The sequence below is a fragment of the Osmerus mordax genome, chromosome 9 (assembly GCF_038355195.1).
Source record: "Osmerus mordax isolate fOsmMor3 chromosome 9, fOsmMor3.pri, whole genome shotgun sequence".
NCBI lineage: Eukaryota > Metazoa > Chordata > Actinopteri > Osmeriformes > Osmeridae > Osmerus > Osmerus mordax.
In genome coordinates, this window is record NC_090058.1 from 4,449,949 (window position 1) to 4,465,471 (window position 15,523).

Below are 15,523 nucleotides of genomic sequence, written 5' to 3' on the forward strand. Positions count from 1 at the left end.
TTATAATCTGACTGATTCTTTAATTGACTGGTTGACTGGAACATATTTAGAACCTAATTATCAAACAGACATAGCTTTCTGTCTACAGTGTCACTTGATTTATCCTTAGCTCTGATCTCTGTTTACCTATAAGCAACACTTTGATAGAAACAAACCGCCTCTATTATTGACTGCACTGTAAGTCAATGCATGAGCACACTCTCATCTAACACCCAGACACCCACCCTCTGCAGATGCGACTGCGTGTCATACAGAGTGAATGTGACCAGGTACACTGTAAGAATAGTGACATTGGGTCATGCATTGAAACTACATTAATATCTAGGATAGCTTATCTTCTATGGAATTCCAAATTTTAAGACCTTGGTGTGTAACCTGAATGTAATGTCTTGCTATAAATGGATGTATCCAACCAATGAATTTTATTGTAAAGCAATAATCATAAAGGCATCAGATATGAAATAAATATGTATATTGTTTTATGAGTAATGATGATTATATAAATAATATTACAGACACAATAAATTATACTGTTTATAAACCCCCCCCCACTCTCGTCGTGGTGTTGTTATCTCATTCATCCCTACTGTACGAAGGTCTGTTTAATCCGTCACATGCTCCAAAACGGGTGTTTTGGTTATCGCGAGAAGACATTTTCAACAACCAAACTACTTGATAAAGGTCAGTGTGGATACAAACATCGGTTCAAACATGAATTTATATGTTGATCTGGGAAATTGCATTTAGCACTACTCAAATCGGTACTTTACAATTGCTTTGCACTTTCAGTAGCCTACGTTCTAACCCACGCACAAACAAGTAGCCTATAGATAAAACGAAATAGGCTGTAGCCTACAAAAAGGGGGGGCTGCATTCATATGATTGCAAGACACGCGAGTATTAATTATCTGTATATAATCACATAGCAATGCCGTTATGCCAAATAATAGGGAGTACAAATAGGCTACATTATTGGAATTGTATCAAAAGACTCGGAGCTAGTACAAAAAAACCCGGGGCTTAAGCCAATGGCATGGCATACTTCGTAAAGCCACTGCTGCTTCCTGACATCCCCAGAGAGTTCCGAAAAGTAGCCTACAATATCAGTCGCACACCTGCATAGGCAAAATCCCACTTGCATTGTAAACTCTGTTCGAGATTTACGTAGGGTTTCATCATTACTGTTACATAATCATTTGATGTCTGCCCTAAATCTTATGTAATGTGGCCTGTCTCCAGGGCCTGGAATGGGATGTTGTTCCCTGCTCTGAAAGGTGTGAGCAGACCTCTCTGCTGCTTCCTTAGATGGCCTGGGAGGCTCTGGGGCAGAACTTCCACCTCCACCATGGGCTCAGGTGAGACTCTCTCTCACACACACACACACACACACACACACACACACACACACACACACACACACACACACACACACACACACACACACACTGCCTAAGAGAGGAGAGCTGTTCTTGCAGGCAAACAGAAGTCTCCCACACTCTCACTCAGTACTAGAACAGTTGGTATCCATGGTAAATATTAAACTGGGATCTATAAAACTATATATAAAACACCCAAATGGACTGGAGAGTCGTGGCCTGGGCAATGTGTCATAGGTCCTTATTCAAAGCAACGTTAACCAGCGCAAGCACACCCACAGTCAGACTGTTGTAAAAAAAAAATGCAGAGAAGACTGTGTCTAGGTTCTCTTCAGAGAGTGGTGCGTGCATGTGTGAGAGCAGTAGGAAGAGCGGTGTCTGGGCACAGTTGGGATGTCTGTCAGTGACCTGAGCCCTGCAGCTCTGAGAGCTCTGATCCGGCTGGGCATCCAAGGCCTGCAGAACACCTCTGGACTGGCCTCAGGTAGGAACCAGAGAACAGCAGAACCACACAGAGACAAGTAGGACCTGAGGACGGTGCAGTTCTGAGCAGTAAGGCTACAGAGATACTTGGTTACTGTATTCAAGTATTTTTAAAGGGATTGTCTTTTTCATACAATATATAGCAAACTGTATGCTGTTATTTCAGTCCATCTACTGTGTTACTGTATTGTTTTTACATGATGCATTTTTGGGGGGAAATGGTCAACTCTGTTAATCAAAACAAAATAATTCAATTCCAGTATTGTACTCCAACATGGAAGTTTACCTTTAACACACTGTCACACTGTTACAGATTAACCAGTTGTGTTGTCACCAGGTGAAAAGTAACTTCCAGATGATCATTATCACTTATCATAACTGCTTCCTGTCCAGGGTGTCAAAATGTCTTCTTACAGGTCTAGTTACAGATTGTGTAACAGTTGGGCCTTGTCTGAGATTTTGCAGTTGTGCCAGCATAAATTATGTTTGCTTGACAATGTTTTGTACCAGACTTTATTGGGCATTTTCTAACATTGTGTTGGTTCTATATGGTTGCTAGGATATGTGCAGGCCAATGTGGTCATATTGCCCAGCAGCCTCGCTGATGACTTTGAAGCGTTCTGCCGGGCTAACCCCGCACCCCTGCCTCTCCTCCACCGCAGCCCACCGGGAGACTGGGGCTGCCCACCGCTCGCGAACCAAACAGACATCAGGTAGGGAGGGAAGGATGGATGAGTGAGTGAGTGAGTGAGGAGGGTCGGATAGATGGATAACAGACAGGCAAGCAGATTGGTGGTCATATAAGCCTGTTATCCTTGCAGCTCAACTTCACCTCTGCTCCACCCGTCCTTGAACTCTGTGAATAATTGAACGGCAGTGTCTGGCGCGTTCAACATGAGTGTGTGTGTCCGTCTCCTCTAGAACCGACTGTCCCCAGTACAACGTGTATGAGGGTGGCGTTCTGGCCTGCAGGGTGTCCAGTCTGCAGCTGTACACGCTGCAGCTGCAGCAGATGGTCAGCTTCTACCTGGGCTGCAGCTTCAGCTTTGAGAGGAGCCTGCAGGCAGCTGGGGTTCCTGTCCGCAACATCCAACAGCATCGCAACGTCTCCATGTACAGGGTCAGCATCACAAGGTCACGCTATACATTCATCCACCTGATGGATGGATGGTCTACAAGCAGATGGTCTAATTCCATCACCTTAATATTGTGTCTTATATCTAAAGTCAATCCAATTTGTTTTGGGTGTGTATATGTGTGTATATGTGTGTGTATATGTGTGTGTGTGTGTATATGTGTGTATATGTGTGTATATGTGTGTGTATATGTGTGTGTATATGTGTGTGTCTGTGTATGTGTTTATGTGTGTGTGTGTTTAGACCTCATTGCTATGTGCAGGAGGGGGGCCGTTCCAGTGCCCTCTGGTGGTGACTATGAGACCTGTTCCTGCAGACAAGCTGGACCTTGTGGCCCAGTGTACACACCTCACCCCCCAGGCCCATGGGGCGCCAATACACATAGGAGAACCCGGTACACACACTCACACACAGACACACACAGCCACAAACATACACACAAAGCTTATACTAGTTTCCTGTATATTTCCACAGCTCTGCTGGGTATCCAGGATGTGGGTAAGCCAGCCTATGGGGACAGTGTGAAGGCGGAGCCTGGTGACGTGACAGTGTTCTGGGCCTGTGGCATTACAGGAGTAGAGGCAGTGCTTAGCTGCAGTAAGTTTTGCTGACACTCAACTAAATAATTCATTCATTCTTACATGAAACACAGTTTTATCAAATATGAACTTCTCACTGTGGTGCAGAACGTATAGTAACACAAGCCCTGTGTGTGTGTGTGTGTGTGTGTGTTCTCCAGAGCCCTCTCTGGCATTCACCCACTCCCCAGGGTCCATGTTCATCACCGACCTGCCTGACCCCTCCTCCTCCGACCCCCCCACGACCCCCCAGTTGGATCAATCCCCGCTCACCTTCCTCATCTCCCAGCAGCCTCTGCTCTACAGCATGGCGTCAGGGGCAGCGGTCCAACCTATACGCACCTTGGAGAGACTGATAGGGGAGGACCCAGGTAACCCATCAACAACCCCTCGACTCCTCCCCCTGACTCCTCCCCCTCTCTCTGTCTCTCTCATTACATTATGACGTTATGTTACATGCAGGGGTCTGGGGACGATTCCGGGCCAGGGCCATGTCTTCCTCTCTCTCTCTCTCCCTGCCTTTTCTGTCACTCTCTCACTGTCTCTGTCCAAAAAAACAAAGCAGGAAAAAAGCTTAAGTTACATTATAACATGACATGACACGACGGGAACCTCTCCTCTCCTGCCTCCCCAGGCGAGAGGGGAATCCAGGTGTTGTTCATCCAGGACGAGCTGCTGCGCTCCTGCCTGTCTCTCTCCCACTCCTCCTCCGTTCTGATCACCACCGGCTTCCCCACACACCACACCCTGAACCCCCCTGACGAAACCGACGGCCCCCCGGGGGCCATCGCCATGGCAGCCACCCTCCTGGCCCTCGGCAAGCAGGTCACCATGGTGACGGATCAGCGCGCCTTGGACATGAACGAGGCGATTGTGGAGGAGGCGGTGAGGAGAGGTGTGTGTTTTTAAGAGGTAGGGTGTGTGTGAGTGTCCCACCTCTCTCCCGTATTGTCTGACGTGGTCTTACCTGTGCCCTCAGGGGTGACCAAGACTGCCTTCCCATTGGTCACTTTCCAGAACACCGGCCCAGAGTCGGCCATACACTTCCTGTGTCATGATGGAGACCCAACCAGACCTAGGTAACAACACACACACACACACATAAAAACAGTACACACACATATTGTATACATATACACATTCACACACCCAGCGTTTGCTCAATGAATACATTACATTGTATCGTATACAGTTTTTACTCTGTGGACAGCCTCCCCTGTGTGTGCTGTGCAGGTATGACCACCTGGTGGCGATAGAGCGCAGCGGTCGCGCTGCAGACGGCAACTATTACAACATGAGAGGAATCAACATCAAACACCTGGTCGACCCCGTAGACGACCTGTTCATAGCTGCCAGCAACATCCCTGGCATCACCACCACAGGTACACACACACACACACATGCACACAAACAGAAGATCCATGTTGATTTAATATGCGATGTGTGTGTATGTGTTTCCCAGGTATTGGTGATGGGGGTAACGAGCTGGGCATGGGGAAGGTAAAGGAGGCGGTTCGGGCACACATGCCGAACGGAGCGCTGATCGCCTGTGACGTGGCAGCAGATTTCGCCATCACTGCAGGTTTAGACACAACTCTGTCTGGCATTTCCAGTCCACAGCATAGGGAAACCTACCCGACCACGCTTAACTTTGAGTCATACATGGATAGCAGAAGCGCTTGTGGTTTCCTGTGGTTGTGTCAGACCAGAAGAAAACCTGACCCTGTTCATGAGAGTTGACCCTAACCTGACTCGCTGGATGGTTTGTTGCACATGTCCATCTGGGAAGTCGTCCATCTGGGAAGTCGTCTTTAGGAAACGGTTTGCAAAAGGGTAGGCACAAAAATTATACTTGGGAGGTGAATGGATAAACCATCTGTCTATCATCGTCTATCACGGGCTAACTTCAACCATGCTCATGTCTGCCAGTAGTTCCTCATAGGACTCTGATTGGTCCGAACGACTGTGGTTCAGACACAAATGGATCACATGGAGATTGGCGAGATGGATTCTCATGGCTCAACTGCCAAGTGTATTTGTTTAGTTAATTTTTTTTAAGTGCCTTCTCTTTTACAAACAGTTTCCAAGGACAAATTCCCAGATGGTTATGTGTAACTAACCATCTGTTGATGTCAGGTTAGAGAGTTGTTTGTGTGTGTTTGAGCCCTCACCAGCATCTCTGTCCTGTAGGAGTGTCTAACTGGGGAGGCTACGCGGTGGCCTACGGCCTCTACATCCTCAGCCTCTGTCCCATCCACCAGCGCTACCTCCACAAGGGTCTGGAACCAACACCCTCCCCCACCCAGGGCCTGGAGAGCAGCCTGCCCTCCATAGCTAAGGTACAACCCCCCCCCCCCCCCCGACCCTCAGCCTAGCTCTGTACAGGAGTTAGAACTTCACCTCCAGTAAGAACCGATGGAACAGGGAGGCCCTGTTTGGCAGCTGGCTGGAGAGGCGTGGAGAAGGGTAGAGGGAGGGAGGGGTAAGGTGGGTGTGGGGGACCACAAAGCTGTGCTGTAACGCACAGGCCTGGCCCCTGACCGCTGGAGGACCTGGGGGTACGGCGGGGCAGAGGGCCCCTTACCTGGAGGACCGAGCTTATCTCAGGTGGAGACAGGTTGACGGTCAAGAAGTGTAACTGTCGTTGTTAAACTTGGAGCTCATCTTTCTCTACTACCTAACTGATGATTTGATCATTCCTGTGCCCTGCTACCTGCCCCTCCCCCTCCTCTCCAGGAGGAGGAGATGTTGGCAATCCTGGTCAAGTTTGGCGTGCGCAGCGGGAAGACGGCCAATCTGGGAATGGAGGTGGACGGGTTGACCTTTCACCCCACGCACTCTGACCTTATCGCCCGCCTACGCGACTGCACCCTCACACACACAAACACACACACCTAACACACACACACTATATACCTGTGTGAGAATGCTGTTATGTGTCTAATGATGTCTGATGTGTGTGTGTGTGTGAAACACTAGAAAGACTCAGAGCAGCAATCAGCAAGTGCTAAAAGTGAAGTTTAGAGAGAGAGATATTTTCATCAAGATGATTGGACCCAAATACTGACACACCACTCATACATTCACACACTGAGGGCCTGTGGTTGATGATGTTATTTCCTGTTTTTTTCTGTCTGACCTAAAGGCCAGGGAGCAACACAGTGCATCTGCTTGTTAAGATCATCTTAACACCTCCTCTAGCGGTGAGGTTATTGCATGTGTGTGTGGGTGTGTGAGAGGGAGAGATGCTGCCTTGGTTACCTTTCACAATTTTTCCTTCACCACAAGTGAGTGGGCAAAACACTTAAAAAGTAGAACAACCTGTAATCTATCACACACACATAATCAACACACTTGACACACTCGTACTCACACATTGACAAACACATGCCTGGATTATGACACTGTGCGGTAATCCAGATTGTGATTCAGTAATAAAACAGAGATTGTGAATGTGTCAGATGTATTCTAAATCTAGAAGGGTTGATTGTACACAACTGTCCAATCAAGCTCAGACTGGAAGCGTTTTTGAATAAAGGAACGGAGGTGTGGTTCAGTGGTTAGAGCTTTCATTAGAACACACACATACACTAGGATCTGCCTGGACGGTTGTGGGTTTGATTCCCACCCCCTGCCCTGCTGTGATCCTGTGTCTGGTTACTCCAGCTCTGGAGTAACAGACAGACAGACCAGAGGGCTGGCATTCCTGTCTGGTGAACAATGTGTTGCTACTCGCTGGATGCTGTTACTGTCTCATATGTTGTGCACTATGGGGGCCGCGGTACGGGGGCCGCGGTACGGGGGCCGCGGTACGGGGGCCGCGGTACGGGGGCCGCGGTACGGGGGCCGCGGTACAGGGGGCCACGGTGCGGGGCCACGGTACGGGGGCCGCGGTACGGGGGCCGCGGTACGGGGGCCGCCGTACGGGGGCCGCGGTACGGGGGCCATGCCAGGATGTGTCAAGGTTCTCCTCTGTCTGCAGGATGTTGTAATATTCCACATCACTGTTGGTAGTTTACCTACTGTATTTGAGTCATTTCAGTGTCTGTATGACTGTACTCTATCCTCATGGCAACCATAGGTCCCTAAGACGCACTCAGGGACTGTCTCTGAGCGTTACTCTACACCAACTGATGACGTTTGTGTGTGTGTGACATTTGGTGAACACAGATTTCCACTGACCACAGTAAGACTAAGAAAGTAATGACATTTAACCTGACATTTCACCCCTAAACTCTCATTATAAGCCTGCTTCCTGATTTTAAGCCTGGGGTTGCCATGGTGTCCAGGGATGCTCTCATTACCAAACTAATAAACAAAAACTGGCCTTTGATTGGCCGGTTCTCCCTTCACCTGATCAGCTGTCCTATCGGCCGGCAAATTAATGATCTCCTGGGGATATCAAATAAACAACCAGTCAACGAACCAAGAACTCAGACCAATATAAACAACCCCATCACACACACACACCACAACTCTCAAACACACAGCACAGCTTTCAGACACACACAATCAAATTTGTTCTCAGACACACACACACCAATCAGCTGTTGGACTCAAACACACACACAGGACTTCAGTGTGTGTGTGTTTTTATGTGAGCAATATCTGCGGCCTCACAAGCACCTCATACACTAATACAGTTGAACATATGAAATGAAGAAGTTAAGTGTGTGTGTTGTTGTTCGTGTCTGGACCCAAGACACCCAGTAAAGGCGGTGAGACAAGCGAAGGCAGAGGGGAGGGCTAGGGCTAACTCTGGAGCTTGAGTCTATAATTCCCACAGGAACATAACGCTGCATGTCATGATCCCCCTCAAGGTCTCCCTCTTTCTATTTCCCATGTTCTCTACTTAGCTCCCTCCCTCTCTCCATCCATCCACACCCCCATCTGCCCATGTCCCTGGGCAGGTCATTACTCATAAGATTCATTAGGACCAAGGAACCAACATCTGTCACCAGCACCACACACACTAGTACATACACACACACATAAACAAGTCCAATTTGTAATTGTAGTACAGTCTGGTTTATTACATGTAAAGAGCTAGACATACAGACTGACATACAGACAGGGAGAACATGGTCCATGAAATCAAGAGGAGTTTTTAAACACACCTTAGAATGTCAGATTTATTTGGCAGCAGACCAAAGACACAAGCATACGAACAGACACGGGATTATTCATGCTCTAACACTGGTACGAATCGCTCAACCCAGGCATACTGCACAAGCATTTCTCACGGAAGGTTTGTCAGAATAACTGCCAAAGGAAGGAATAAACCACAAACAAGAAGTATCTAAAGCAACAGGAAGACATCACTAAACACCTCAGAAGACCCAGCACATACTTCTTACAAAAATATACTTTCAACATAACTCCACAGGTCCATTTTGTTATATTATACTTCATAATTAGGTTAAACATCCATAGCCACGCATGGACATAAACTTATGTAAACAAAGAGGGAGGTCTTACAGTCCTGCCCGGTGATTGGCTGGCATGAATCTACACAACCATGTCAATGGCTGATAATGAGAAAGCCAACCTCTTTCACTGGCCAGTTTGTCTCTTTGATCAATCCCATGCCTTGGCATCAGAACAAGGGATCCTGGTTAAAGTTAAGTGTATGACAGGGCAAACCAGGTGTGAGGGTTGAGTGGTACGGGCCCCACACAGACACCTCAGTTAGATATGAACCTGAGATTGGAGCTCTGGTGTTTGACCAGCTACAACCAAGGGACTCACATGCCAACGTCATGGCAACGTCACGTTCCGTAAGTCAGAAGCTCAACATGGAAGTAAGTTTGAATGAGATAAACAGAAACATTATATTAGCATGTTACATAAACACTTTGACACGATACCAACTTTCTGTCTTTCTCTCCGAAAGCATATGGACACAACCGTTGCCGTGGCCGCTGATAAGTGTGTGTGTGAGTGTAGAATGTGTGTGTGGTACCCTTGGCGCCTACATCTCCACATTGGTGGAGTGCAGCAGGGTGACGACGACGACGGCCCCGTTCTCATTGGAGGCCGCCACTTCATTGGAGTCGCTGATCTGCGGCTGGGCGGGGCTAGCCCCCCCCTGCCGCCCGCAGCAACAGCAGAGAACCCTGGCCGTGGAGCTCAGCGCCCCCTGGAGGCTGCGCTGAGCGGCCTCGCTCACGAAACAGTACAGCACGGGGTCGGCGATGCAGTTGAAGCTGGTGAGGAGCAGCGAGAAGTGGTAGTAGTTGAAGATGCTCACGATGAAGTCGCAGTCCTTCTCCAGCAGGGTGCGCACCAGCAGGAAGACGTGGTAGGGAAAGAAGCACAGCATGAAGATCACCACCGTGCTGGTCACCAGCTGCTTGATGCGCTGCTTCTGGGCGTTCTGCGTCCCCGCGCTCTTTCCCACCGCCTTCAGGACCCGCAGGTAGGACAAGGCCAGGATGGCGAGCGGGAACAGGAAGCCCACGATGAAACGGTAGTAGTTGATCGGGTGCTCCCACAACTGCATGGGGTAGTGCTCGAAGCACACCGATTGGTTAGTCCTGTCCGTGCTCAGCTCTCTGTGGTGGAAGAAGACCACGCCCACGGCAATCTCCTTGAGCCAGATGGCGACGCTGGCGACGGCGGCAGCCTTCATGCTGCGGAGAGCGGTGAAGCGTAGAGGGTAGACCACCGCCAGGTAGCGGTCTATGGAGATGCAGCACAGGAAGCCAACACTTATGTAGATGTTCTGGGAGAGCAGGTAGACAGAGAACAGAGAGAGAGGGAAAGAGGGAGAGAGATAAAGAGGTTAAACTCAAATAATCAACATGTCAAATGACCAAGAATAGCACATTACCTAACCTGATTATTATTAAGGTCCGGGGTTAAGAGTGAAGGGTTAGGGTCCTGGGTTCAGGGCAGAAGGGTCAGGGGTCAAAGGTCACTAGTTCTAGGTTGGATTGGTCAAGTTCCTAGGTTAAGGGTTGAAGGGGTCAGAGGTGAAGGGTCCTGGGTCGTCCTTCACTACCTGATAGAGCAGGAAGCCGCACACCTGGCAGAGCCACTCTGTGTTACGCCAGTCGTCCCCCTCGAAGATGTACTGCAGCCAGAGGGGCAGCGAGGCCAGGTACAGCAGGTCTGACAGGGTCAGCTGCAGCAGATACACGCCCAGCTCGTTACGCACCTGCAGCGGAACACACCAGCACCACTACTCATTGGAGCAGACATTTCGTTTTTCACAATAAAAGCTCCAAGGATGAAAGGTGTTTGGTAATTTAAAAAAAATTATAAGTACAAACAGATAAATAGTTCATAACAGTCAGGATAAGAACAATAAAACAATACTCTATTAACGTCAAAATAGAACTAAACACCAAAGAGATGAGAACTTAAGTAAATGAAAGAACCTAACTTACAACTTAAAATACATCAGTTACCTTGAGCTGGAGCACAGCGTGGTAGAGGGAGAACACATTGGCAGGAACCCCTAGCAGCAGAACCAGTATGTAGGCCCAGGAGAACAGGTACTGGTGGATCTCATGACTGATGCTGCAGTTGATGTACTGCTTCGAATACATGGTCAACGTAGGGGGAACAACCGCATCGCCTTGCTAGCTCCGCCCACACGCGCCCTGCTGGCTGGGTGCAGCTTCTATGGTCGGTTTACACAGTAGATAGATTGCCAAGGCCATTTCATTCTGACCCAGGAGAGGCAAAGAATACCCAAACACGTACACACACACAGAACAGAGTTAACTCTGTTAATGCTTACATTAGAATAACAAAACATTAGAAAACTAGAGAGGGTACAATTTCTGGGGAAATTGTGGAGTGTGCTTGTGTCGGCTGCAGATAGGTCCGTTTTTTTACTGAAATTTTCCAACTGATATTTCTGTATATTTTATACAAAAATGCATAGGCGTACTTATTATTTATGATGGCATAGATTTAAAAGCATATATTTGTTGCTGCTCATTTACTATAAAAAATACTGAGAGTGGTGTAGAATGAAACGGTGGTCTGGTCATTTCCCTGCAAGAGGGAATGGTGTTCGGCTATATCGCAGCCTCATAGTTTAAAAGTTGCATCAAAAATTAAGAAAATGGGCAATCCGTTGCGGAAATGGTCCTAACATCTATGACTTAAACGTCCCTTAAGTTTTTCCCTTCTAGTGATATTTTCAAGCATTTAGCCCACTCATTGCATTCATTCATTCATTCATTCATTCATAAAGAACCCCCTTTGAAACAAGCTGATTGTCACCGGCAGTATTTCAGATGGAATTGCAATCCAAACAGTACCATCTGCTAACTGAAAATATGCCCCCCAAAACGTAAATAAGCTTGACAAGTATTTAGGGGGAAATGTGTCATTCAAAACAAGCTTACTGGAAACGATCATAGTCAGTAACAATGCCAAATGCGACCATTTGGTGTCAGCCCAGAGCCATGCGTGGAGAAGTTGACCCCGGTAAATTGTACGAGCTAGCTAACTATAGACTACTGCTGTATGGGAATCGCAGGAGCTAACCATTCGAAGGGCGTACAAAAATACAGGGTGTTGATATCACAGCCTGGAAAACATACCTAGCTTCATGTTTGGCACCTACTTGGCTTTTTATGTAAAGCTAGTTAGCCTAGCTATTTCCCAGAAGTTAACGAGCTGCTAAACTAATGTTCTACTACAGGTAGTCACGTGTGTTCGTGACGTTCGTGTCCTTAGTGACTAGCAAGTTAGCCATTGTTAGCGTCACTTTTCGCCACAAAAACTTAATTTAAGCCTAAACCCTGCAATGTAACGTAAATCCCAATACAAGCAACGCAATCGCTACCAAGACGACCAGTTTGACACCGATGTTGTCTACTATGTAGTCCAAATATTGGGATCCTTAGGGGTGGGAAAATAAATAAGAATACAAATAATAATAATATATATGTGAGAGAACAAAGGTTGAGCTCTTGCCGAAGGCAAGCACACCTAATAAATCTGTTAAGAGAGCTTTGCACCAGACTAGACCCATTTCCTGTGGAAGGCAGATTAACCGTCAGGGGACAGCAGTGGTAGAATGTGTCCAGGCGACGGGGGAGAGGAGCTGGGGACATTGCCCTGGTTAGTGTTATCTTTAGAGGAGCAGTGACAGGGAAAACAGAGGTCTGCAGAAACCACAGTCACATTGGTGAACCATTATCTTCACAGCACCCCACTGTTCCATGATGTGAGTATGTGAGTGTGTCCCAGGGTCTGCGCTTATTATCAAGATTGTGTCTCAGCCCTGTGAGGAGAGAGGACAGGCCCATGGCTGTGCTGGATGATGGAGAATCTGGACCCTGCTTCTGTAGATCCCCAGGCCAGGACATCAGACAGTTGGTCCTGTCTGGACCCAGACAGTCCAGGGTACCTTGGCTTTTTTCATTCATATACAAGGATCCATTAGCTGCAGCCGTAGTGACCGCTAGTTTTCCTTGGGTCTTTCTAAGGTGAATTCTTTCTGAGCCAGGCTCACCATAGTCAAGACTGAAATGTCAAAACATCAATATCGTCCAATTATGTTTGATAAATATAGGCTATTGGTATTGGCCAATAATTGTATTGGTGCATCTATAGTCAAGTTAATGTTGGTCTACTCATAGGGGAGACAGATGGCTGAGTGGTTAGGGAATCGGGCTATTAATCAGAAGGTTGCCGGTTTAATTCCGGCTGTGAAAAATTACGTTGTGTCCTTGGGAAAAGCACTTCACCCTACTTGCCTCGGTGTAATTTCCCTGTACTTACTATATAAGTCGCTCTGGATAAGAGTGTCAGCTAAATGACTAAATGTGAAAGTCTTCTCAGGTCTGTAAAAGGAAACCACACAGTCTCAGTTCCGTTTTTGTCAGTGATGACAGCAGATGTGTGTGCGTGTGCGTATATATGTGTCCAAGGCATCACTTTTTTCAGAAACTTTACTGAACCCTTTTCCAGAGTGAGTCACTGCCGAAGGAAGGCGAGAGGAATGAGCTCATCACACAGGCTGTCAAACAGCTCTGTGTGATGCTCAGCTCTCATTCTGCATGGAGTCCCCTAAGGGCAACGTGTTCAGTATAATACAACACCCTCAGGACATGAGCAGTACAGTGTGCTTGTGTGTGTGGCACAGAACAGATACACAACACAGAACTAAATCAGATGTTCACTTTGTAAGCTAAATACAGACAGGCCTACATCATCAGAGCCCAGTGTATTCACCACCTCTTCCCCCTGCAGCTCCAGAGACTGCAGACCTGCCAGGCTTCTCTAACGGTCCGAGGAGCATGGAGAAGAATTTGGGACAGGCGCTCTGGTAACCAAGTTCAGTCTAGCCGTCTGGTCAGTGGAACTCAGTCTGGTGGTTTGGTCAGTGGAACTCAGTAGGACACTACGGCAGCCTGGTTATCAAAACTCAGGAGAACCAAATGGCGGTTCAATCAGTAGTGTAGAACGCTAATGCAGCTTAGTCAGTCAGGTCCATTCGTATGCATTTCCACCGGAGACTGGTGGCAGGACCATGGCAACAGGCCATGGTGTCCGGAGAAAGGATGGCCCCATTTAAACCGGAGCTAAAGGGAACAAGGACCTTAAGAATATAAACTCCTGAGGGACAGTTGAGACAAATAGAAAGCCCAGAGAACCGTCAGGAACAGTATACATGCTGGCATCCTGCCTTGGTGGTGCCGGTGAGGACACCAGCCTGGCACTGGCACCTTCTGCAAGATTGCCAGCATGAGAGGACCAGTCTTGGAGCTGAAGGGGTTGGAGTAACTTGGCCAGGACTACAAGTGCCTTTAGAAAGCCTTGGTACAGCCCAGTAGCTGACCAAAAGAACACCCCAGAGACCATGCCTCCACCAGAGGAATGTGTTGGTTAGCCCCAGAACCTCTCCCACTGGGGAGTGCTTTACGCTAGAGCCTTGAAAACATGCTGCTTGCTAACTCTACCCAACTGTCATTTGTCATTCCAGTCACGCGAAGTGTCTTTAGACTGTTCCCATTACAAAAATGTTGCACGTTGAATGTCACACGAACGAAAATAACAAACTTTCAAAATCTATAAGTCAAAAAGAAAAGCAGATCAAACGGGTCCACTAGGAACCTTCCACCCGTACCTTAGACTAGCGAACACCTGCCACTTTCTGTTTTACTAAAAGACGAGAGCCATCATAACTTCAGCTCCAAATGTTTCAAGGATTTTATTTTGTTCTTCCGTCGATTCCGAGTAGGCCAATCTGCTCATAGTTGTTTATTTTGGTTGGTGAAAAGTACACACAGCATACTGTGCTCAATGTGTGTGTTGGACACGGAACACTGATGGTCAAGCCAATTTAGAATTAATTCATTATGCGCTTAAATTACAAAAACATTACATTTTTGAAAGCCAAAATTCAGATAACCATGTTCTTGGTAGGTTTAATTAAAGCATCGTTAAAGTAGAGATTATACATAAAGCACCATAAAACGATGAGGACCACCATGTCAAGTCAAAACAGAAATAAATGCAAAGTTAATAGGTACATGTGATAAAACAACCGTTTTCTAACCTTATTCGTTAACTCCTGTCTTGTAACAGCTCGCGAGTGTGTTAAGCCCCGGTCTGAAACAGCTGCATGCTCTCAGACAGATGTGAAATGAAAAAGCGCAGGAAATAAGGATCTTACGGTACATCAACGGGGCGGCGCGTGTTGAAGTGCTGCTATCTTCACAGCAATCTTTGCTATGCCACTTGTCATAGAAACGGAAAACACATCTTCGCGATTAAGTTGAGTATAGGCTAGCTTCAACATATGAATAGTAAAACATTCCTACTATGCGTCATAAAATGAATTCTCACCTCCTCCCCTATTCCGATGAAAAGGGTTCCCTGTTTGAATCATAAACACTTTTACAAACGGGGAAATCGTGTTTGTGCTGCGCAGAGCGTATCAACAGATGACCGCAGGAAAAGTAAATCATTTCATCTTTTT

General features: G+C 47.4%; 2 protein-coding genes across 2 annotated transcripts; one reads left to right on the top strand and one right to left on the bottom strand.

Annotated features, from left to right (window-relative positions):
* Window positions 1–642: 642 nt before the first annotated feature.
* On the top strand, window positions 643–7,030 carry dglucy (D-glutamate cyclase). The gene is made up of 13 exons (XM_067242969.1): window positions 643–681; window positions 1,240–1,355; window positions 2,419–2,572; window positions 2,781–2,979; window positions 3,239–3,389; window positions 3,470–3,592; window positions 3,735–3,944; window positions 4,208–4,468; window positions 4,553–4,652; window positions 4,807–4,955; window positions 5,036–5,155; window positions 5,764–5,912; window positions 6,310–7,030. The coding sequence occupies exons 2-13, from the start codon at window positions 1,253–1,255 to the stop codon at window positions 6,469–6,471; spliced, it is 1,881 nt and encodes a 626-aa protein (XP_067099070.1). The 5' UTR covers window positions 643–681; window positions 1,240–1,252; the 3' UTR covers window positions 6,472–7,030.
* A 1,587-nt stretch (window positions 7,031–8,617) lies between these two features.
* Window positions 8,618–15,175, bottom strand: LOC136949219 (ovarian cancer G-protein coupled receptor 1). The gene is made up of 4 exons (XM_067243457.1): window positions 15,101–15,175; window positions 10,986–11,246; window positions 10,577–10,732; window positions 8,618–10,297 (listed from the first exon to the last, which is right to left on the bottom strand). The coding sequence occupies exons 2-4, from the start codon at window positions 11,124–11,126 to the stop codon at window positions 9,545–9,547; spliced, it is 1,050 nt and encodes a 349-aa protein (XP_067099558.1). The 5' UTR covers window positions 11,127–11,246; window positions 15,101–15,175; the 3' UTR covers window positions 8,618–9,544.
* Between the last annotated feature and the right edge of the window lie 348 nt (window positions 15,176–15,523).